Source organism: Nerophis lumbriciformis, linkage group LG09 (assembly GCF_033978685.3).
Source record: "Nerophis lumbriciformis linkage group LG09, RoL_Nlum_v2.1, whole genome shotgun sequence".
NCBI lineage: Eukaryota > Metazoa > Chordata > Actinopteri > Syngnathiformes > Syngnathidae > Nerophis > Nerophis lumbriciformis.
In genome coordinates this window covers 23,624,914-23,649,474 of record NC_084556.2, presented here as the reverse complement: position 1 = coordinate 23,649,474, position 24,561 = coordinate 23,624,914, and the positions used below count along the sequence as shown (strand labels likewise).

The 24,561-nt window shown below is 40.1% G+C and overlaps 1 protein-coding gene across 2 annotated transcripts; it reads right to left on the bottom strand.

Moving 5' to 3' along the window:
* Nucleotides 1–2,528: 2,528 nt before the first annotated feature.
* On the bottom strand, nucleotides 2,529–23,628 carry pls3 (plastin 3 (T isoform)). 2 transcript variants are annotated; one of them, XM_061962156.2, is made up of 16 exons: nucleotides 23,087–23,628; nucleotides 19,392–19,497; nucleotides 19,158–19,309; nucleotides 17,778–17,907; nucleotides 13,897–14,029; nucleotides 11,485–11,566; nucleotides 11,246–11,411; nucleotides 11,000–11,142; nucleotides 10,427–10,522; nucleotides 10,153–10,348; nucleotides 9,899–9,977; nucleotides 4,959–5,076; nucleotides 4,748–4,878; nucleotides 4,397–4,520; nucleotides 4,179–4,303; nucleotides 2,529–3,503 (listed from the first exon to the last, which is right to left on the bottom strand). In XM_061962156.2, the coding sequence occupies exons 1-16, from the start codon at nucleotides 23,276–23,278 to the stop codon at nucleotides 3,371–3,373; spliced, it is 2,106 nt and encodes a 701-aa protein (XP_061818140.1). In that variant the 5' UTR covers nucleotides 23,279–23,628; the 3' UTR covers nucleotides 2,529–3,370. The 2 variants fall into 2 exon arrangements, with proteins under 2 accessions (XP_061818140.1, XP_061818141.1); XM_061962157.2 differs by lacking the exon at nucleotides 23,087–23,628 and adding an exon at nucleotides 22,101–22,237.
* Between the last annotated feature and the right edge of the window lie 933 nt (nucleotides 23,629–24,561).

Genomic DNA, 24,561 nt, shown 5'->3' with positions numbered 1-24,561 from the left:
CCTTCTGTTTTACAAGCACAATCAGATCCACACATAGAAATTTGCCATTATCTTATTGTCAGTGACGGAGCAGGAAGCGGCTGGGAATACATTTGCGGTAACATTTCATATGAGGTGCCCTGTTATTCATTCATTTGTTTCTCGTGAGCACGAGATACATATCTAAAAAAAAAAAATTCCCCATGTCCCTTTAGGGGCTCTGTAATTTTCATCTGTTAAAGCCAGAATAATAAAACTACTCAAAATTTACAAATAAATATTTCTGACCTGTCAAAATGAAAAAGAAAAATATGTGTGTTTTCGGGATCTTTCTGTGTGGAGTTTGCATGTTCTCGTGACTGCGTGGGATCTCTCCGGGTACTCCAGCTTCCTCCCACCTCCAAAGACATGCACCTGGGGATAGGTTGATTGGCAACACTAAATTGGCCCTATTGTGTGAATGTGAGTGTGAATGTTGTCTATCTGATGAGGTGGGGACTTGTCCAGGGTATACCCCGCCTTCCGCCTCCCTCTGAAAAACCTTCTACAATTTCTTACTTTTCAGAGTCAGTTAAATCTCTTTTTTGTCTCGTTTTGCCTGAGGAACAGAAGCTGTCTAGTAATTATGCACACCTTGATATAGAGTGTTGAGCTCCTTAGTCCACTCCCTCACTTATTATGCAAATACACATTACCTGGTATATGCAATAAGCACTCAAGTTTATACAGCTTGAAGTTGGAAAACATCCATACATATGAGTTGGCCAAAATACCCACTTGCCAAATGTGTGCAGTGTAGATAAAAGAACAAAGAGGGAAAAACAAATAATAAATAAATAAAATAGTAAAATAAATGGATGCGTAGATATTATCTTAGTCTTGGGAGAGCTGGAGCCTACGCAGGAGACAGGGTACAGAGCCAAACACAAGACACATATGGACAAACAACAATCGAGATTAAAATCTCCAATCAATCTAACATGCATGTTCTGGAATGTGAAAGGCAGTTGGGAGAAGTCGAAGAAAAACCTACTGGAAGGACATGCAAACTCCACGCAGACACGCTCATAAGGAGATTCAAACCCTTCATCTTACGACTGAGGCCAACGTGCCAGCAATATCAACTTTAAAAACATTAGTATTGGCATGTTTTTGTTTTTTTTTAACTTCTATTATCCTCCACATTACACCTAAAATAACTACAAGACTAGACTTAGAAATGTGTGAGTAGTTAAAAAAAAAGAATAAACATAAAGACATGTAAGCGTGTCTAAAGCGTGTAATGATTGACATGTACTGCACACATTGAAAACATTACAACTCATTTTCTGTAGTGGGTTTAATGATTAACACGTATCCTGCTTCACAGCTTTACTTAGATATCTATTTTGGGAAAGATTTCTTTAAACAACCACTTATCTGGTTTAAGGTCTTGGTTGAGCAGCCTTTATCGCAGTATTTACGGTAGTATAGGGTACTAAAGCATACAGGTGAATAAATTACATATTCTATATAACAATACTTTATTATACATAGGGTAAACCAAGTGAATCTAATAAAACTGCTGTAATGATGTTATTACAGATATATTGTTGGTCTGTGTCTGAGAAAGTGACAAAGGCACACAGACGATAAATAATAATTGGATTAGATTTATATAGCGCTTTTCTATCGACTATATACTCAAAGCACTCAGAGAAGTGAGAACCCATTATTCATTCAATGACAGGAAAGTGACAAAACCAACAAAGCCTCCAGGATGGTTTAAAAGCAGGCCAGCATCTGAAAAAGGATCTGTAATCTGGAGGTTTTGTTTAGGGCCGCATGATCAGAAAGTGTAATTGATAGTTATCGCTGTCGGCCCATGGAAAAATGAGACACCTATGAAGAATTGGTGGGAAATATGACTTGAAATGTCCATTTATATTGCCAGTGCAGTAAACAAGAAATGCCCTCAATCTTCTGCTGATGTGCAATGGCTAACCAACTTTTTAGGATTACATGGATTTCATTTTGGAGTTGTATGGCTCAAACAGAAAAAAAGACTCTGTAACAAAGACTGTCTTAGTGGGGAATTTCCTTTTCTCTAACAAAGACTGTCTTAGTGGGACATTTCCTTGTATCGGCTTTTGCACGCCACACTTCTCATAGGATTAGGTTTTCAACTTAAGTTTCCTTCGATTTTGGTAACTGTTACTCTGTAGCAAAATATGCCAACATTGAAAGTTGCGATGACAGCTCTTTGATAAGTACCGGTAAGGTGAGAAACACTGTTCAATTCAACAAAGAACTCATAGCCAAGTGCTTGCCAACAAGTCTTCAATAACATTAAAAATCATGTTAAATGTTTATCATTCATTTGTTTGATTTATTTAGACCACACCTTAGGGTGGTAACTACAGAAGTAGTGTAAGTCTGAAGTGTAGATAATTGTAGTGTAGATAAGCAGTGAGGAAAAACAGTTTAAACATGCAACAACACAGAAAATGTGACTCTAATCAAAACAAAAGCATTACGAGTCCCAGCGTTGATAATAGAATAATCACTCAATCACTCAAGTCATGTTTATTGTTTCATGTCAAGCACTTTGGAGTAGACAAGGCCACAAGCCAAATACAATTTGGTTGTCGTCATAGTAATAATAATAGCAGTTTGTATGTGATAAGGTAAGGTAAAAGCTCAAAAAGTTCCAGTACTACAAGTCTTTAAGATAAGAAGGCACAGCAGAGAGTCCAGTCAGCCTGCTCCTTATTTGAAATAAACAAAATAGAACATTAAGAACAGAAGTCCAGCTCTGACCAGAATTATTACCTCACTAACGGTCCCACAAAACACACAAAAGTACAAAAATACAAGACAGCATATACAGAGAGGTCATCACTATAGTTTGACCTAAATGGCTTCTGTTACTACTGATATGTAGATGACACAAGCATGAACCTTTGGGTCTTCTTGCTGATGCGTGCACCCTCAAAACCGCCTGTCACTCACAAAACAAATCAGAATGTATTGAAGATTTGAAGTCTATGTTATCACTCATAGTGGTGGCAGTAAAAATACATGTAAACCTCTCAGCTGGACTATGCATAGATGCTTTAAGAAAATCCTTATAATAAATGTATCAAAAGTACTGCAGGATTGAAAGATCTCCGCGGCTGCACAAGGTCCACTCGAAATTCATGAATGTGTCATTTTAAATAGTGAAACAGCACATTTTTCTTCAAAAAGCACCTCTGCAGAGATGCATACAATTTTTCATTCATTTCGATTTTCTTTAAAAAAAAAAAAAATTCTTAAGGCAGAGGAAGGGGGAGGAGGACGATGGAGATGTTTCAAAAAGCTGATGGCTTGTGGGGAAATAAAGTGTCACAATTACCACAACCAGTCTTCTTTAGACTCGGTTCATCCCTCGGCCCATCAGGCATGCGAAAACTGTCATCACCATTTTGGGATTGACTTCCACAAGGTCCTCTGGCAGGGCGTAGACACGCGCTCCAATTTTCCTCGCCATGGAGATGGCGTATCTGAGGAAGGACAGAGAGCATTGTATAACTATGAGAAAAGTGGCAATTGTTCCAAGACTGCAAGGGCTTCCCCTAAAATGTCCAATAAATAAACGTTTAAATATGTTCTTTAGTGTTTACATTTCATTGACTGAATATGCACTCGCATTCAACTTTTGTTCAGGATTAGTTTATTTTTGCAACTTTCTTCTCATACATTGTGGTAGTGTCACAGTGCATCAAACAGTGTTGAAGATGAGCCTCCATTGACTTCAATAAGGGAGCATAGAGTGGGTTGTTCCACTGCAACCAAACTAGACAGTCTAAAATAAATGCTCGGCTTTGTCCCGCCCATCGGACACAGATCGTAAGGAATGCGGGCTCGGCCTCGGCTGGCCTGGACGCTGAGCTTCTGCTTGATGATTGTATGATCTGTCTAGGCTGAATCCCAAAAATCAGCGATCTTGAAATACAAACCGCTGCCTGAGCATTTTTCAAGTTTCATTTCCTTATTCCGTGTTGATAGGTAGAATTTTATAATCCCTTATGTGACATTTACCATTTAAAATCTAACATATTTATAATGGTTATTGGAGACTGTACTTTTTAAAAGTATTTGAAAAGGAGCTCCACCTACTTGAAAGACCAGCAGCCTCCAATGTTTGAGACAGGTACTTAGATGACAAAACAACTCACTTGGCATTCTCTAGCTTGTCTTCTTCAGAGAGTTGGCCCGTTTTAATTAGGTCCTTGTGGATGCTGCCTGGCTGGATGGCGTCGATCAGCTCGAGAACAGCCAAACTGCTGCTGATCTCTTTGTCCTGATGGCCACACAGAAATGTATAATGTGGTGATTATTTTTTGGGGGGGCGCGGGGGAGAGATCCCTATCTAAAATTGAACACAAAGGGTTACCTTAAAACTTGAAATTTTGGTCCTCTTTCCAGCATCTGCTAATGTTTTGTTGACCCACTTGACAATGATGTCATCATTGACCTTCTGACCTTCACCCAGCCCCTCCAGTACATTCAATGTGTACCTGCAACACAAGGGGCAGATTGCTTATGATTCAACACACAGAACAACGTATACTAAAATGACTTTATTTGAATTTCAACACAAGGCATAGAGCAGCAGTAACAATGTCAACAATCATCCTTTGTGACACGAGCAGCAGCTGAGCTCATGAGAACGTGCTCCCAGTTTGAAGACAATGTGTCAACCTTTCCGTACTTGTCGAGCAAAAATGTGCAACACATTTTTCACCTTCTCATTAGCTGCCACACCAGCGCCAGGGTCAGCGTATTATTGCCGTCGTTCAAGTCCTGCCCACCAATGCCGACGAGGGAGAAATTGGCTTTTTTGCCCAGTTCCACAGCGTAGTTACAGTTCTCCAACTGGAAGGGAGAGACATTAAGGTCAGACAAACTACATTTGCGAGTCCTGTATGAGGAAGGAAAAGGGAACCAAGCCTTACCTTCTTCATGTTGGTGCCCAGTTTGGGGTAGGGCGGCCTGTTGACTTTGTTATTCCAGTCGACATGCACCCGAATCTTCTCATAGAGCTGGAGAATGACCAACGCATCCTGTAGGTCTCTGAAAGACCACATTTTGCGTGATAATTACACTCTTTAATGGAGAAGATGACTGAAACTTAGTTGCATATTGGCAACAATGCTGATGGGGAAAAAACGTATTGGTGCCTCATTTTGGTGCTAAATGATGGCAGACTTAGCTGATTAGGTGATGTTGTGCACATAGAGCCTGTGTTGGGACAGCATTATTTAAAATGCATTGTTGACCTCAATATGGCAAAAGCGGTGCTCAGGTCCAACACGGTGCACACATTCTGCTGGAGCGCTCGTCAGCAACACTTTCCCATTATGCCCCAATCACAGTCATGGTGAACAAGGTGCATTTACGAATCGCGAGAAATCTGAAAACAGAAGTCTTTCGCAACCTTTGGTTTCAGATATTGCGACTTAACTATTGCGGTTTTTCTAAACATTTATAACAATATCGTACGACTGTTCTTTGTCATTTCACGGTTGACTCCGTCCTATTATTATATTTTTCGGATTATAAGGGGCACTTAAAATATTTTCATATTCTCAAAAAACGACAGTGCGCCTTATAGGTATCAACGTGACTCGAATGGTAAAGCTGTCGTGCCAGCAACTTGAGGGTTGCAAGTTTGATCCCAGCTTCCGCCATCCTAATCACAGCTGTTGTGTCTTGGGCAAGACACTTCACTCACCTTGCTCCCAGGGCACCTACACTGGTGTATGAATGTGCAGGACTCCCTTGAAAAAGAGGTTCTTAATCCAATGGGACTTTCCTGGGTAAATAACGGTTAAAATAAACAAAAAATTCTGGTTGTGTTTACCGACCTTGAAGCCGATGTATTTGGTACATTGTATAATGATGTGTGCCCAGTAGAGGCAGTCACACTAAGAGATGCTTGGACTGTGAGATGACGCTGGCAAAGCAAGCCCAAAACTTTGATGTTTCATTAGGAATACAGAACATTACACATGGTGCTCAAAATTCTGTCATAACGTTTTACTATGACTTTGGTAAGCTACAAAGCCGCACCCCTTGATGAAACGCGGAGCATTTCGGCTACCGTAGTCAGGAGTACTGTGCTTCAACATACTGCACGGGTATCATTAGCGTTCTGTTTCGCATTATGCAAAATTAACTTTTCTTACCTATTGGTACTAGCTGATCTGCACAAGTCCCGAAAATTTGCGCTCGTCCGCCAATGTAGTCCACACCGACACATAGTCAATAAGCTCCTTGTTCTCTATCCTCTTTTTGTGGGGCACTCATCCTCCACCGTTGCCATTTTTAATACAAAGTAGCGTACAGTTGTACTTCATATCTGTCAGTAGACTTGCTACGAAAGTGCTAAGGGCTACCGGTATAGTGCAAAGTCGTATATAGAGAAAGTATGGCCAATCAGGTTTCAAACAATCTCCTCAATGATTGGTAAAAAGGCACTCACATGACTACAGGGCGCCATGGGTGCTACAAACTTTGGCTAATGCCAGGTGTATGCGGTGCTTCCTCATTAGTTTTTCAGCATGGAGCTGCTGAACCAGCGAGAAATGTGAAAAGCTTTTACATCGCTTTCCCCGCAACCCGGAAAGAAGACAAGTATGGCAAGAGAAGGTTCGCCATCAACACTGCAGAGCCACCAATTACAGCGTCTTGTGTGAGATAAACACACGACACGTCTGCGTTTTGTCCAACAGAGAACACACAGAAGCTAATACATATAATAACAGAATAAATGAACTAATTAAAGAGATGGTTTGACACAAAGACTATCCTTGAATCTTAGTAAAACGAAGATAATACTATTCGGTAACAGTAAAAGAGAAAGTCGAACACATACAAATGGACAGAGTAGACATTGTAAGAGTAAGAGAGACCACATTTTGGGTGTGTAATAATAGATAACAGTGGATCAATAAAGTTAATCTAAGTCGAAAAGCACAGGCAGAGCAAAAAATAGTGATTACAAACAATACATTGGAGGCAGCCACCACAGTTGACATTGTTGCTCCAAAGCTAAGGAAGATTATGGCAAGATGAAGGTAAGAAGTAATTTATTTTTTTGTTCTGTGTATTATTTTTAGGTTTCTTGCACTGTTGAGTGTGTGTTATAGAGCCTGCTGGTCACTAAACACTGCATGAATGCAGCGGCAGAGTGCATCAAATACAGCTGCAAAATGATACTTTAGCGAAATAAAAGCATGTTTAATTTGAAGTTTATGAGCTGGAGTATGTTTAGAATTACATATTGACGTATTATTTTGGTACTTTTGGTCAGAAAAACAAACATCAAAACAACAGCAATTGTATGCATCCGGGCACAGCCGCACACGTCGTCCTTGGTAGCAAAAATTGTGCCTGTTTAGTTGGCCATACTCGCGCTATATACAACTCTGGTGTAGTAGGTTTACAGAATTCACCCACGGAACTTTAGTTATTCTTGGAGAGTTGCGGTTTGAAGGTTTTTCATGGAACACATTTGCCGTGTTGTTGTTGTTGCACGAGTGAGCCACGGTTGAGGAGATACTGCTCCGTTGTTGATTCAAGCAAACAAAACAGTTAGCTCTCTCCTTTTTTTGACACTTTTTCAACTCCTGACGTTAAACGCTACAGGTGCACCCAATGGTCCAAAAAATACGGAAGTCTAAAAGGTGCATTTTTAAGCACGTTTGGTCAAAATTAAGCATTTTTAAGCATAGAAAAAGCTACATGAACTTAAAATAACACATTTAAAAATGGTACTGAACAGCAGGGTTTCCCCCAGATTGCCAATGTATACATGGCGGTAAAGGTGTTATATATATATATATATATATATATATATATATATATATATCTCCATCCATTTTCTACCGCTTAATCCCTTCGGCTCTCTCTCTCTCTCTCTCTCTCTCTCTCTCTCTCTCTCTCTCTCTCTCTCTCTCTCTCTCTCTCTCTCTCTCTCTCTCTCTCTCTCTCTCTCTCTCTCTCTCTCTCTCTCTCTCTCTCTCTCTCTCTCTCTCTCTCTCTCTCTCTCTCTCTCTCTCTCTCTCTCTCTCTCTCTCTCTCTCTCTCTCTCTCTCTCTCTCTCTCTCTCTCTCTCTCTCTCTCTCTCTCTCTCTCTCTCTCTCTCTCTCTCTCTATATATATATATATATATATATACACATATACACACACATATGGCGTCATGATCATATTTCTTTAAAAAGGCTAATCAAATGTTTAATGTACATCTAAAAACAATTCTGTGTTATGTATATTTAAAAACAAATGTGTTATTAGAAGTATTCATTTTTCTTATATTGTTCTTCTCTATTTTTCAATTGTTATTGCATATTGTAAAAGTAACACAGGCTAAGCTATATTCTGCCCTTGATGAATGTTGGAATTTAGTTGGCCAAATATGTAAACAGTCTTTTGAATTGGAGATGAAAAAAATAACTTGCGGTGGTCTATTGATATTCTCCACAATGAAGTCACTATGAAACTTAACACACTACGGAAAGTACATCATATATACACATGAAAGGCACATACATGTAGGGATCACGCTAGATTAATAATATAATTTGGAATAAACTGAAAAAAGCAATACAATTATGCAGGATGAAGGTTGGCTTTAATGCCGCTAATGTAATGTTAATGTTTAACAACTAACTTTGGCTAACCAAAATTTGCATGGCCCATCGCAGGGCACATACATAGAAAAACAATCATTCATACTCACATTTATACAATTTAGAGATTCCGAAGAACCTAACATGCATGTTTTTGCAATGTGGGAGGAAACCGGAGCACCCAGAGAAAACCCCACATGCAAAGGAGAACATGCACACTCCACGCATAGATGTCCAAACGGAGGTTCAAAGACCCACTGGTGTAAAGTTAGAAGGTATTGTTCGGCAGTAATGTTAAACAGGGTAGTTTACACAGGCTTGAACAAGAAATGCCTTGATTAACTTGAAATATCTTTCTCTTAAACTTTCTTTCCTTACTTTTGTTTAGAGTCAACTCCGATCAGGTAGGTGTGCGGCCAGCTGTAGCGCTGCTGAAAGGCGATTTAGATGCACAATTTTTTTTCTTTTTAAATAAAAGCATAGAAAAATATTCTTATGATATTTGAGATGTTTTTCAAACTTGTTATAGCCCATAGTACTGAAAATACTGTACACAGTATGTCTATGAATGATCTACAGAATATCCATCATACAATATATTACTTAAATTTGTTTTATGTTTTCAAAACCTCAAAAACTTTTAAGGTGTGGCGGGTTTTATTTTGCTGTGGCAGTGCTCCGCAATCAATTACATGTTGGGGAAACCCTGGTACAGTATTGCACAACAGATCCTCAGAACTGTGTGTATGTGAGAACTTATATCACTATGATGTAAGTCTTATAAAAGTATGCATGACAGTATAGTACATGCCTTATTTTCTATTATGTCTACACTTTTGGGTAAAAAGAGGGTAGAGGTGACAATAGGAGTGTTACTTAATGTTTAGAGGGCTTGAATAATGTTAAAAACCGTACCGTAATGTTAAAAACAGTTATCTTGATTTTTGTTTAGTTTTTATACTTAAAAAAAAATATATCATTTTATTCAATAGTAAAATCTTTAAATGAATATTCTTTTCGAACTTGCATGTCGCAAAATTCAGTAAAAAAAGCATTGCTTTTCAACAAAATGCACATGTTTTCTATTTTCGAAGTACCGGTTTTGGAACAGTTTACATGCTACGACTGTTTCAAAAGTACAGATTTGGCACTGGAATCTTTTAAAATGCAAACAATCCCTTTCTACTAATAAAACTATCTTAAAAAATACATCTCATGCAGTTAAATACAAAGGCGACACATTGATACATTGTACTTACAAAAACAGATGATTGACATTTGGGTTGACGCCCAGGGAGTTCATCCAGTTTCTGAATGTTCGCTCCTCTCTTGTTTCATCTATACAGCAAGAGGAATGTGATTTTGAGGCTTTATAGGTGCTCAGGCGTAATAAGGAACATTTAACCAAGCTTATCATTTTATGCACTTGTTAAACTGTGCTCCTACACATCAAACTAATAAGGGTTAATAATCATTTATATTCTAATTTAGTTGTAGATCCATGCAAACTCACTTTCTAGCATGTTCCAGTCAATGTCCGTGTTTTCAGGCTTGGTCAGAGCAGGATATTTATTGAACAGATTGGCCACAAAGGCCAGATTGAGTTTGGGATTCCCGCTGACGACGTCGCTCGGGGTGACAAACTGTCGACAGCCGAGCTTGTCGGCCTGCTGCAGCATAGCTTCTGCCCTCCTCAAGTCGTCTCTCTCCTGGAGAGCACACAGACAGACAAGTCCTCATTAGAGACAGAGGTTGTTAACAATTAGCATGCGACGTACTGCACGTACATTGTAACCTGACATGTTGACGTCTATGTAGGGCTGGTTTTCCTCTGTGCCTTTTGGTGCGATCTGGTTTAGGAGGTGGAAGTAGGCTTTGGAGTCCTGGAGAATGCCACAAAAAACGTGTTTTCAGTAAACACTGGGCCTCACTAAAGACACATACTCTACATTTAATTTGCTCACAAAAATGTTCGTATTTTCACACAATTACAAGTAAATTGTACGTTTGGCACACCACTTTATCGCTGCATCTTCAAACACGGTTTATTGTATATATACACACACAGGGAAAAAAGAATATATCAGCACATTTGACATACTCTTTCATGTTTTCGATTTTTGGGAGTAAGGGAAAAAACCTCTATAAACACAGAATCTTTTTAATTTACAGTACAGTAAATGTCAACTGTAAACTCCATTATCACCCTTCCTGACTCAGTCCTGGTTACATATTCATTTGGCCTGCTGCCAACCAATTCTGTCCTATTCTAAGAGCAAAGCGGGCGGATATTGCATGTCTTTGTCTGCAAACACGGTTTGTGCAGACAGAAAGATGTCTGTTAGTGTGTTCAGGCCTACCTTGATGTCAGAGCTGAAGTTGTTGATCCTTGGCTGGCCAGCATTCTCCAAGTGGAAGTTAGCCCAGCGAAGCAGCAGTTCTTCTGGGGACAACTTCATCAAGTCCTCCAAGGTTTCGCCGTCTCTCAGTAGTGCCGCCAGCGCTGTTGAAAAGCATTAACAATCGGGTAAGTAACCTCAGATAAACTGACCCACAATTTACTTAGACTGTGTGACCGACGTGTCAGTGACAATTATGACCTTTACCTTCATTTCTGCTGAGCTCGATGTCGGCAAACAAACCAATCTTGATGATCTGCCACAGCAGACCCAGCACCAGATGGGGCTTGCCGGCTCTCAGATCTAAGGCGCCAATGTTCACAACGTGGCAGCCGATGGCTGAGGCGGAGTTCAGCGCCAAGTTGAGATTCTCCTGTAAAGTGTCAGTGATAGAGGTAAGCTGACAGGAGGTAGGAAGAAAGATGCCCGGCGTAGATTTAACTGACCTGTGTTGTGAACGGCGTCAGCTTCCTCTTGTTTATGGTTCTCTCGTCAATAGTGTCTGGCACTGACTGGTTGATCATTTTGCTGCGTAGCCATAGAAAAAAACATCCAATCAGAAATACAACATTACATCAGAGACCCAATGACTAACTAAAAATAGGGATGAAAATACTGTGGTAACTACACTTAAAAGTGTTTTGAGATAACAGCTAATTGTTATCCTTTAAATTACAAGCACACATTTTATTTACAAGCATCACTGCCATTAGATGGCGTAGCAAACTTGGCGAATAAATTTGAGCGTATTATATCACTGCTAGTTTGCAACATACTAAAGAGGAATAAGTCTAACACTAGCCCAGCTACAAAGAGATACTGTACTAAATGCACATAATTACATTACTTCATAAAACTACCATAGAAGATAATCATATTGTATTGTTTTTCATACAATATGTCTTATCCAAAAGTATTTTGTTTAGTTTTTTTTTTAAAAGGCATGTTACATTTTAAAATGGTACTAATTTAGGGGCCAAACACCAATAAAGGTATTTAATTAATTACAATGGAAGACATTCATTTGAAATACAAGTGTTTTCAGGCAAGCGCTTCATCACAGAACCAATTAGGTTGTAAGTTAAGATACTACTTTTTGGTAATTAGGAGTTATATAACAACAACATACAAACCCAGTTTCCATATGAGTTGGGAAATTGTGTTAGTTGTAAATATAAACGGAATACAATGATTTGCAAATCATTTTCAACCCATATTCAGTTGAATATGCTACAAAGACAACATATTTGATGTTCAAACTGATAAACGTTTTTTTTTGCAAATAATCATTAACTTTAGAATTTGATGCCAGCAACACGTGACAAAGAAGTTGGGAAAGGTGGCAATAAATACTGATAAAGTTGAGGAATGCTCATCAAACACTTATTTGGAACATCCCACAGGTGAACAGGCAAATTGGAAACAGGTGGGTGCCATGATTGGGTATAAAAGTAGATTCCATGAAATGCTCAGTCATTCACAAACAAGGATGGGGCGAGGGTCACCACTTTGTCAACAAATGCGTGAGCAAGTTGTTGAACAGTTTAAGAAAAACCTTTCTCAACCAGCTATTGCAAGGAATTTTGGGATTTCACCATCTACGGTCTGTAATATCATCAAAGGGTTCAGAGAATCTGGAGAAATCACTGTACGTAAGCAGCTAAGCCCGTGACCTTCGATCCCCCAGGCTGTACTGCATCAACAAGCGACATCAGTGTGTAAAGGATATCACCACATGGGCTCAGGAACACTTCAGAAACCCACTGTCAGTACCGGTAACTACAGTTGGTCGCTACATCTGTAAGTGCAAGTTAAAACTCTCCTATGCAAGGCGAAAACCGTTTCTCAACAACACCCAGAAACGCCGTAGGCTTCACTGGGCCTGAGCTCATCTAAGATGGACTGATACAAAGTGGAAAAGTGTTCTGTGGTCTGACGCGTCCACATTTCAAAATGTTTTTGGAAACTGTGGACGTCGTGTCCTCCGGACCAAAGAGGAAAAGAACCATCCGGATTGTTATAGGCGCAAAGTTGAAAAGCCAGCATCTGTGATGGTATGGGGGTGTATTAGTGCCCAAGGCATGGGTAACTTACACATCTGTGAAGGCGCCATTAATGCTGAAAGGTACATACAGGTTTTGGAGCAACATATGTTGCCATCCAAGCAACGTTACCATACCTGCCTATTTCAGCAAGACAATGCCAAGCCACGTGTTACATCAACGTGGCTTCATAGTAAAAGAGTGCGGGTACTAGACTGGTCTGCCTGTAGTCCAGACCTGTCTACCATTGAAAATGAGTGGCACATTATGAAGCCAAAAATACCACAACGGAGACCCCCGGACTGTTGAACAACTTAAGCTGTACATCAAGCAAGAATGGGAAAGAATTCCACCTGAGAAGCTTCAAAAATGTGTCTCCTCAGTTCCCAAACGTTTACTGAGTGTTGTTAAAAGGAAAGGCCATGTAACACAGTGGTGAACATGCCCTTTCCCAACTACTTTGGCACATGTTGCAGCCATAAAATTCTAAGTTAATTATTTGCAAAAAAAAATTAAGTTTATGAGTTTGAACATCAAATATCTTGTCTTTGTAGTGCATTCAATTGAATATGGGTTGAAAATGATTTGCAAATCATTGTATTCCGTTTATATTTACATCTAACACAATTTCCCAACTCATATGGAAACGGGGTTTGTATAACAAGCGTCTATGTGACAGCACTTTGAATATAACATGATGTATATTGTAAGCAATGTGAAACAGCATGCTGGTGTTTGACATTTATGGAAAGGCCACATGATGTCAGGCAGGGGGAAAGTAATTTCTGCTAAGAAAGTGAAAAGAGGAACTCTCACCAGAGTAAGATACCGTCTGCAACTGATTTGAACAGAGAGTCTGTGGAGGGATCCATGGGTAGGACATGTTGACAGTCAGGATCATTTTCCAGCGCAGTGTTGATCCACTTTGCAAAAGCAAAACGCTCCTCCTCTGTGAGGGTTTCAGGTGTAAGTTAGAAGCATCAATATAGGCAAAAGACCAACAATGTTGGACAAAAACTTATGCTCAGAAGATCAATAATCGCCTTATTACTAGGGATGCGCAATAGAGACAGTTTACAATATAAATGTTATAAAATTGGCCAGATATAGAGCTTTTAATATGATATATATATATATACATATATATATATTTTTTTTTTTTTTTTAAATCAATGCTGTGACTCGCAAATTTGACAGCAACAAGTGAAGGATTGCATTTTTAAAGCAATGTAGCGCTCACTGACGAGGAATAGCTACATACTACATTACACACCGTAGGATAAAATAAGCCATGCTTGCCATGAAGCTAGAGCTTTGGAATGTAAACAGAGGTGGGGGCGTATCAATACATGGTATCAGTACATGGTCAATACATTGACCATGTACCAATACATTGATTCTTTTTTTTTTTTTTTTTTCTCAAGATGGCGCCGCTGTAGTGGCTGCTGTTGGCAGGAGCTCTGTGCTCTTGTTTTCATGTGTTGTTGTTATTTTTTATATATATATATATATATATATATATATGTTTTTTTTGTGTGTTTTTTTTTGCCTTTTGGTTCAGGACCCTTTGGGACTGTGTGACAAGGGGTGGCACTTTCGTGACTTCTGCGGTGCTTTTTTGTGGACTTCAGGATCTGCCTCCCGGGAGCCTTTTGGCTATGGAGACCAGCTGCTGGGTCTCTACCACACCAGAGTCCGTTTGGAGAGACTGGAGGAGATGCAGATGAAGAGACAGGGCTGCGGAGCTAGCGCTGAGCGCCCGGACAGGCTTCACAGTGTCTTGGCTGAATGAGCAGGTATCGGACACCTCAGTCTCCTTGGACGCATCCTCGCTCATCCATGCGGACTGGCACTGGCCGAGTTAGTGGGCGGCTGAGAGTGGAATCGGCTCTCTTGGTTGCTTTGTTGGGTCTGCTCCTGTCTCTGGCCATGCTCCCTCCACCCCAGCAGACGATGGCGTGGAACACCGCAGAGGCCACCACAGTGTATATGTTGTTTTTTACTTTTTATTCATAGCTGTATGTAGAAGTGGCTGATTGCATTAGCTCTGCTCTTTTAATGGCTTTTATGTCCTTTGTGTTCTTTGATGTTTCACTCTTACACACATGTAAGAGGGATGTGTGCTATGGCTATGAGTTGTTTTTTCCCCTTGGCCTCAGTCTGGACCCCCTCTCCAGGGGCCCAGGTTTAGACCGATTTTTTTTTCTTCCCCCCATTGTTTACCTGTATCTCACCTTTTTTATAAGGAACGCCGGAAGTTGGCAGACCCGCCAGCGATCCTGTTCTGTCTCCCTGTAATGTTTGTCTGATCTTGAATGGGATTGTGCTGAAAAATTTTAATTTCCCCTCTGGGATTAATAAAGTATTTCTGATTCTGATTCTGATTCTGATTACTTCGATATTTTTGCTGTCACAAAATATTTTGTTGTTGTTGTCGTTTTTGTTTACAAAATCCAGAAATAAGTCCCTGGACACAGGAGGGCTTTAAGTTAAAAAAAAGAAACAATTTAAATCAGAGCCAAGAGTAGTTATTGCTTATGTTTTGTTTATATTGTACTGTTAACTTTTTTTTCGCTCAAATCACAATAAAAGGAATAAAAAAAAAATATTTGCTATTGTTACACCCCCATACTGTACTTTGTTGTCTGATTATAATTGCCATCAAAAAATTCATAATTCAATTATCTTGAAAATGATAGGTATGAAGATCAGTATGACCAATACTGCCCCTATAACTACCGGTACTTGGTATTGGATCGATACCTAAATTTGTAGTATATCCCAAACCTAATGTAAAGTATCCAAACAACTGAATAATAGGTGCTTAATACATTTTAACATAAGTGTAGATATAACCATGTTACAACAGAGAGCTAAGCAAATATTAACAGTAAATTAACAGTTTTAAGAATATAATACAACCGGAAATGACACAATATGTTACTGCATAAGTCAGCATCTAAATTAGGAGCCTTTGCAGTGCTGTACACATTTAGCTTTTTCCCTAGTAGCACCATTGCTACTAAATGGAAAAAAATGAGTAGCACAAAACATTTTTTGTAGCAATATTAATAAATGTCTTAAATATTACAATTTCATTTGTAACACTCAAACAAGGTACACATGTGCCTTCATACATATAAACACAATGCCATCATATGGCCTACTGTAATGCTCAATTAAACACAGAGAACATCCCTAAGCTGTGTTAGCAATGTCAGTAATATGAGTGTAGGGCTGGGCGATATGAATCAAAACTCATATCCCAATATAGTTTGGCCCATAAACTAACCCATAAATGGAAATATTTGTTGACATAACTAAAATATCTCCACCACCATGCCTTGTTTTTAAACTTTTGGGACTGATGGGGATCCCAAATACACAAAAACAAGTACTAACAAGTAAGAAAAGTACCGGTAGGTTTTGTATAATAGGATCCCAACTTAAGATAATAAAAAAGAAAAAGCCTTTAAAAATAATATAAGAAAAGTCAAACAATCTACAATCTTCTTTAAAAAAACAATTTAGCTATGTTTATTCCTTCAGCTAACAAAAACACAAAAGAATAAAATGTGGAAAAAAGTGCTCTGGTTACGTCCGCAGCAACAGGAAAATAATGGACCTTTAACAATGGTGATTTTATAGCTAAACATTATTATAAGACATACACACAAAGATGTTAGCCATGTTCTGAAAATTACTTTTTAAAAAGGTCAGTAATTATAGTTATTCCTCACTTTATAAAATGTTTTATTGAATTATTAACAAAATTACTCTTTAATAAACGTAATTAATTACTAGGGAAATCAATTAATGCGTTACCTAAAAAATAAACTCCAAATGTCTGGCATAATGCAGTTGAGACAAGTTTCAGTGTGTGCTTTTTAAAAGGCAGTGCCTGTTGCCTAGTGACATGTGAAGTCAGTGCGTTTACTCAGTAGTCGGAGTTTGAGCTGTTTTCGTTAGCTTAGCAGGCTAGTATCAGCAGTTTGTCGGCTCTGACGACAGCTCTTTTTAATTTGTCACTGACTTTTGTTACATCTGCTTAATAAATAGATTGAATGTGATTCCATGGCTGTATGTTCTTGTCAACAAATGCAGTATTATTTGAATGGCAAGTCTTTCACTTCTATTATCGATTTGTTGTTCAATATTCCCTCCAACCCTCGTAGTTACTATTTATTGCACAGTGCAGTTTGTGTCAAGTGGTGGAGAAAAAAACGTTTTCTTTTACTGACCAGTTCTTTTCACTAAGATGTAGTTTAATTTGTGTCGGATCGAGTGTGTGACGCAGGAGGAGCAGCCCCGCTCCCCTCTCTGCAATTTTACTCAAGTTTTACCAAATTTGGATGGATTTATTTTAGGAGCAAAATGCAATGAAGAGGTTGAAATCCCTTTTCGCACATGTGCAACAGGTTGTTTTTTTTAAGTTGCAAGGTCTATTTTTAGTCGCATTTATGAGCAAATTTGTCACACCGTACAGTACTGCTTTGTAACCCGTTTTGAAGTGGTTGTATTTTAATTTACATAAATTTGTCACACCGTCCAGCAGTGCTTTTTTAACCCGTTTTGAAATGGTTCTATTATCATTTACATACCAAATAATAGATTGTGTTACTTACCTTCATCGCAGGGGGCTGCAATATATATCAAAATATAGATTTTAAGAGATAACGCCCATCCCTACTTCTTACCAGAGAAGGAGTGTTGCGTCCCTTCACTTGACAACTCTGATGTTCCTCCAAGAGCAGTGATGCCTTGTTTTCGGTTGATGACCTTCCGGAAGGTTTTTGCAATTTCACTGCCCCTGAGTTCTTGGACAATCTGTACCAAAAAGGGATAGAATTCAATTGTATAGAAGAAAAAAATGGGAAAATAACTGCATAAGACAATTATCTATTGATTGATTCAATAAGCTACTGTGCCAGAAGAATTGTTTTAAATAGGTTTCTATGACATTTTTTTTGCAACTAACAATCTATTTCATTTGTTTCTAATTTCTCAGTCTTATCAAGCCAGAACAATCCAAGTCAGTATGCAGACACAGCAGCATGGCTGGAATGTCTCAGCACTGGCAAGAAGCCATTATGATGCCCAAAGAACATGAGGCACCACACAAGCCTTGAGTTTCTAAAAGGCACCGGGTGTTCATGTGGTGTTTTTAAACCAAACTGTGACTTCATGACACATCTCAATGAATAATTAGTGTCAGCACAAAAATTCATCAAGCAGAACCACAATCTTTAAATAGATGCTATAAAAAGACACACACGCAGCGCTGACTAACTTGTCCAAACACTCATTGGGTCAACAATCTCATTCAAATCATTCAGCTCATGTGACTTGGTAATATATGAACCAGTAAAGCAGCATGTGTGATACATCGCATTAGAAAATGCTTATTCCACAAGTCGTATATGTGACTCATGCATAAACTTAGCAGCCAACTTGCATGTTTTGTGCTGCCTAGGCAAAGGTATAAACACAACAATTACATCTTGACCTCGTCCCCAAAGTCGTAGCATCTAGGTGGGTAATCACTACATAAGTGGCAGTGCACTCCTCTCAAACACAATGGCCCCAACATGTTAAGCAGTGAGTTGGGAGTTGCCGGATGCTGCCCCTCCTTCCAGCACATGCACACTGGGTTTGTATTGTTGGCAAAGCCCATTAATCACATGCACATTTAACTTGTTTTCTCCACTATTTTCTCAAGGATGGATGTCTTTGTTCAATGTCAACATCCATCTGCTGATAAGCTCTAAAAGGGCACATATATCATAGCCATTAAAACACAAATCATGTCTCAATGGAACCACTGAAATTGTTGCTCTAAGAGTTCTGCTGCGGTCCTGCTGCGCCACTGAAATTAAATATGACCTGAAAAAAAACACTACTTTGCTGACCTCACTTCCTCATTCCCGGAGTGTGTGGAGGCTTTTCACAGTGCCACTCAAGAGAGTGAGGTGTTTTTAGGCATTGGGGTCGGGGGGTGGGGGTGGGGGGGGGGGGGGCGACAAAGAGCACTTGTCTAGCGAGATGGTACAAGGCGCTCAGAGCGCCACTTGACTTACCGACAAGAACTCAATGAAGCTGATCTTAGAATCCCTGTTACGATCAAGTTTGTGGATTATCTCTCGGACCATGTAACCAGGCAGTGGGTGGCCGGCATCTTTGAGGACTTCATTGAGCTCATAATCACTGATGAAGCCGTCGTGGTCCAGATCTAAAGGGCACACAAATAGCATCGTTTAATACAAGACATGAAGCAACCAGGACTAATGTGGCTTTGGATTTAATTTACTCACCAGTCTTTTCAAATATCTCTCGCATTTCCTCCTGCTCCTCTTTTGATATTTTTCCAGACATGTTTCGGTGATTGACCTGAGGATGGTCAGTCAGAGAAAGTTGGGACTGCAGACAGAAAATAATGAAGTCATTATCACACATCTAAGAAAGCACAAAATACATTTTTTGGTTTACAACAATCCCTGGTGAGAGGCGATCTGTTCTGTCACATTAAAACACAAAATACTTGTGAAAACTCCCTCAATTATTTTTTAAGCACTTTTTATTCCGTTTGCCCCACTTTACACAAAAACTTGAAAAAGAATAAGGGGGCGAGAGGTGAGGACATTCACTCCTAAATGCAAAGCGCTTGAAATTGACACCGTGGATACAGAAACCCTGCGGATAGACAGACTCTCAATAGGAACAACACGACTCAGCAGAGCAAACTTTCTCAAACATTTTTTGCTTGCACAAACAAAAAAAATCACCATCCGAAAAAAATCCCAGAAAATAAGGAATTCCTTGGAGTAGCTCTTTCCTGACTGTAAGGGGCCAAGGAATATATTGGGTCTTGCACCGATCGGGCTTTACTTAAGGCAAGGAGGGTGTGCTGCCTCACTTTTCAAGGCCAAACTGGTGTGGTGGCATTCCTCGAGAAACACAAGTGTTCACAAAACAAAGATGAAGCTGAAACTGCAGTTAGAGTCTCAGATTTTCCAGACAAAAAAAAGTTCCTGTTTTCTGATTTAAAATCCAGACTGGTGAGTTTTAGAGTGTCTTAGTCAGAGAGCATATGGATCAAATTCATTTGAGTGTTACTGATAGCCAAAGTAGGCAAATTTGCTTTGCAGGGTGTCAGCTTCTCTTTGGCCATACATTCACGCAGGCAAAACAATAGACTATATAAATACACTTCCTCTTCCAGTCAAAACCATTAACAGCCTTATTGAATGATGACTGAACAGCGATTAGCAACTCAGAGATAAGCAAAACGAGTCTGATTTAATTCACTGTAAAATCAACTATGGATGTTAGGCAGTAAGATTTAAATGCTACTCTATGAATCAGAACAGAATGTTTTTCTTCTGTATGTCACTAAATCTGGGCAAGAACATACTTAAAACCATTAGGAAAATAACCGAGTGACGGCTGCTATATTTAACCTCTCCAGAAGGATGTGAAAAGCGGCTGCCAAAGTCAGCCCCAGCCACAATAAGGGCCAAGACGCATTACCTCATTTGCCGGCCCTTGTCACACACCCTCGACATAGGCGGAGTGAAAACAGAAGAGGGGTTAAGTACATGGAGCAAGGGCACAGATGGCGGCGGACAAATGTGAAACGTGTTGCTGGTGGTAGAGAAGAAAAGAGGGATTGTAATCGCCCCAGCCAACCGTGGCCATAAATGAGAGTCGGGGTCTAAAGACAGTTGCCGGTTTTGACAGCTGGACTGGTTTGGAGAGTGGGGAGAACCTTTGTGCTTGTCAGTGGTTGGTTTCATGTAGGAGTCATTACCACTGAGAGTGTAAAAAATACACAAACTGATGATGACCTGTTATTGTGTCTGTTCGCACCCTTAACTCTACCATGACATATTTGTCTGGTACAAAAGGTATCGTGAGAATCTAATAATTGGCTTTACTTTAAAAAGGATTCTAATTGTTCATTATTTTCTGACAGTGTGGATCTGTCTGTCAATTTTTATGAAATCATCAACAAGAGGAACTTGCTAACTGGTGCACAGTGTTTGTCTCTTGACATTTGTATCTAATATCGCCTTGACAATAAATCTATGACACCTAAAACTGCCTTAGATGGATATATCATTCCATTTAAAGCCATGTTGCCAGAAAATTGCGTTGAGGAGGAGCACGCCGACACACCCGCGCTTAATCCACAATGTTACGTAGGAACTGTGAGGCACACAAATAGATTTAGGCACCCGTCCCATTTGTGGTCACGTTCATACGCGCGCACACACCCAAAACAGTCTGTAAGGACACAGGCACTTTAACTCTTTGACATCGCCTGCAGATCTGAATCGAACTGAGTCATGGACTTGTGAGTGTGTGGTATGTGACACCACTTCCTTTTGGCCTTACATGGATGAATAAGATAAGCCAAACCAAACCATACTGACCGGAAAGGAAGATGCGGCGACAACTACAGCGTTTGGAAGTTCCGCAGCACTGATATTACTGAAAGCGGTCATTTAATCATTGCCATATTCAAATGAACTAGTCTCTTACCAATTAAACAATTTGCTTTATGGGGGACACTACTTAGCAGTCAAATCAAGGATGTAGTAGGTGTAGAAGCAAAGAGGTGTCCTCTCAAGCCATCATTGAGGAATGCCACAGGACAGGTTACCAAGTTTGCTGCTGCTGAATCAGGCGGCCGTTTTCAGCCACAGGTTAGCGGACACGCCTATAAACAATTATTAGGTATTCAAGAAAACCAACATAAGGCTTCATTAGACAGCATTTGTTAATGCAGTACCTTTAAACAGGGCAGAGTCATCCTCTATTAACACCCATCCTTCCTAGCAGGGAAAGTAAATACTTTGTGTCTATTTGCTTATACCGCTTATCATTTTCAAGATCACTCCAGCTGACTTATGGCAAAAGCCAGACTACACTCTAGAATTATCAGCAGCACAATAGTCCGCTATGTGAACCACTACGCTACCAATGACCAGGAAATAAGCACACAATGGACAGTTGTTTACCTTTCCCCTCAGTTATGCAGATGCTTTGGTTTTAAGATGCAATGTGAAAAGTACAACAGAGTAAAAACAAGGTTGTTCCTTCTCTGTACAGAGCGACGAATAAAGGCACCTGCTTCAAGCCCCGATGGCACAGAAACTGGACCGACCTGTTTACCGCCACACGAGTAAGTGTGTGTGAGGACGGCGGGACAAGTCACGCCCTCCTCCAGACAGTCTGGTTTGTCTTTACACAGATAAGATCAAGTATTGTCTGTATTTAAATCAAAAAGAGGCACTCACGTGGTGTGCTGCAGCATGAAAAAGGGAAATGTGGGAACAAAAAAAACAATTTACAGTCAAAGGTAATCCAGCCATTTCATTCCCCTTAAACGGAAGCACCTTTTCCACTGAGCATGACTAATGGCCTGCATTCAAGTGCCAAAATATGAAAAAAATGTGGCGTTCTCTGACACCATTGGACTTTTAGCTCTTGAAACTGCACCTGGTGAAACACTTAACATTTCACCACAGGATTTATGAACAATTCTGACCAATGTCCATGAGAGGATATGCTATGAAATAAAGAGAGGGAGAGGCACATGTACTCAGTGAATCATTGTCTGGGATAGTGCCAGCGTTGTAGAAGGAAAAAGACAACACACATCTGTCATCAGAGCAGCTTAAAGTCGAGTTACAAACTTTGGAGCAGCTCATCCTGTGAAATGTTGTCCTTTGTGCATTTCATTAACTGATCACTAGCCGCTCTCAGTGAAGTGTCTATTTGTAAGGCTTCTATTAAGACAAATTTAAGGCTGCCTGTGAGGATGAATAGAATAAAAAAATGGAGCTAAAGCTAGGCGGCTAGCAGTTAACAGACAGGAAACTATCCTTGTTTACTCATGCTAATCCAGGCAGTCGGGGGGGTCAACAAGGCGGGTACGCAAATGGCGTAAATTCGAGTTAATACTCATCTTTGGCTGGTCAAGAAGAAGTTAATTGGTACTCACTCTTGGTGCGCCTGAAATTCCAGACAGCGTCCAGCTCTCCGTGTTGCCTCCTTCACTCCGAGTCAAAAGTAGTCTGGAGCTGGGCTGCTTGGCCCGCCCTGACGTGGCGTCGCCGCCTACCATTGGACTGTTGGACGGAGGATGCTGTGGCGAGAGGGTTTTCGGCAATGGTGTCCCTTTCTCCGCAGACATGCTTACTCTGGTCAAACACCGCGCAATGCCGGGTCACTTTTATCACCTGCTGGCTTCAGCTGCTTTGCTTGCGATGATGTCTCCTCAAATCGTTCCTATTCTGTGGAAAAGTGCCTCAAGTGTTCTTCAGCGGGACACACAACGACTGACTTAGCTCTCTATGAATACACTTCTGAGACCCTTTTAAGCTCTTTTTATACAGTACTGTACTCTTTAAAGTCGACGACGTCACAAAGCGCTCAGGCCTCTTTCATATGTGACGTCAACACAGTCGTCTTTAAAGCTGAAACATTGCATCAACCAATTGAAAACGTTTGTCTTTTTTCCCCTCTAGATTTGAATACGATAAAAAAAAATAATACAACCAACACATTATGATTTCCTCAATGATACAGGAGAGAGGTGTCCAAACTACTTACACTAAGTGCATGCGGCGGCCATTTTGATATTATTTAGCTTTGTAAAAAAATAAATAAGAAGCTAAAAACAGACATATATATTCAAACTAGGAGTGTCAAAAATAACAAGTTAACTCATGCGATGAATCACACAAAATATTGCATTGATCGAGTATATATTCGGACTCCGGCACTCTGGAATGCCCTCCCGGTAACAGTTAGATGCTACCTCAGTATTTAAGTCCCATCTTAAAACTCATTTGTGTACTCTAGCCTTTAAATTGACCCCCCTTTTAGACCAGTTGATCTACCCCTCTCTCCACGAAGAAGGGGGGGGGGGGGGGGGGGGCACAGATTAGGTGACCACAGATGACCATAGCTGTTCAAAGTCGGGACCCGGGGTGGACCACTCATCTGTGCATCAGTTGGGGACGTCTCTGTGATGCTGACTTGTCTCCACTCAAGATGATCTCCGGCTGGCCCCACTATGGACTGGACTCTCACACTACTAGATCCACTCGACATCCATTGCACCGGTCGCCCAGGGGGAGGTCCCCACATCTGCGGTCACCTTCAAGGTTTCTCATCGTAGCCCATTGGGTTGAGTTTTTCCTTGCCCCGATGTGGGCTCTGTACCGAGGATGTCATTGTGGCTTGTGCAGCCCTTTAAGACACTTGTGATTTAGGGCTATATAAATATACTTTTGATTGATATATACTTTGATATATATGCATATTAATCACACAATTTATTTTCAGCGTAAATACTCCTTTACTTTAACCCAGGGGTGTCAAACGTACGGCCCAAGGGCCGGATCAGGCTTTTATTCGGCTCGCGGGATGAATTTGCTAAGTATAAAAATTAACCTGAAATTTTGAATAAAG

What these genes read in the sequence shown, in the direction of transcription:
- pls3 (XM_061962156.2), bottom strand. Translation starts at nt 23,278, where the DNA reads ATGTCTGCGGAGAAAGGGACACCATTGCCGAAAACCCTCTCGCCACAG. An exon ending in AGAGATATTTGAAAAGACTG is followed by an intron (nt 19,310 to 19,391) that starts GTGAGTAAATTA and finishes TGTGCCCTTTAG; the next exon opens with ATCTGGACCACGACGGCTTC. An exon ending in TCAACATGTCAGGTTACAAT is followed by an intron (nt 10,349 to 10,426) that starts GTACGTGCAGTA and finishes TGTGCTCTCCAG; the next exon opens with GAGAGAGACGACTTGAGGAG.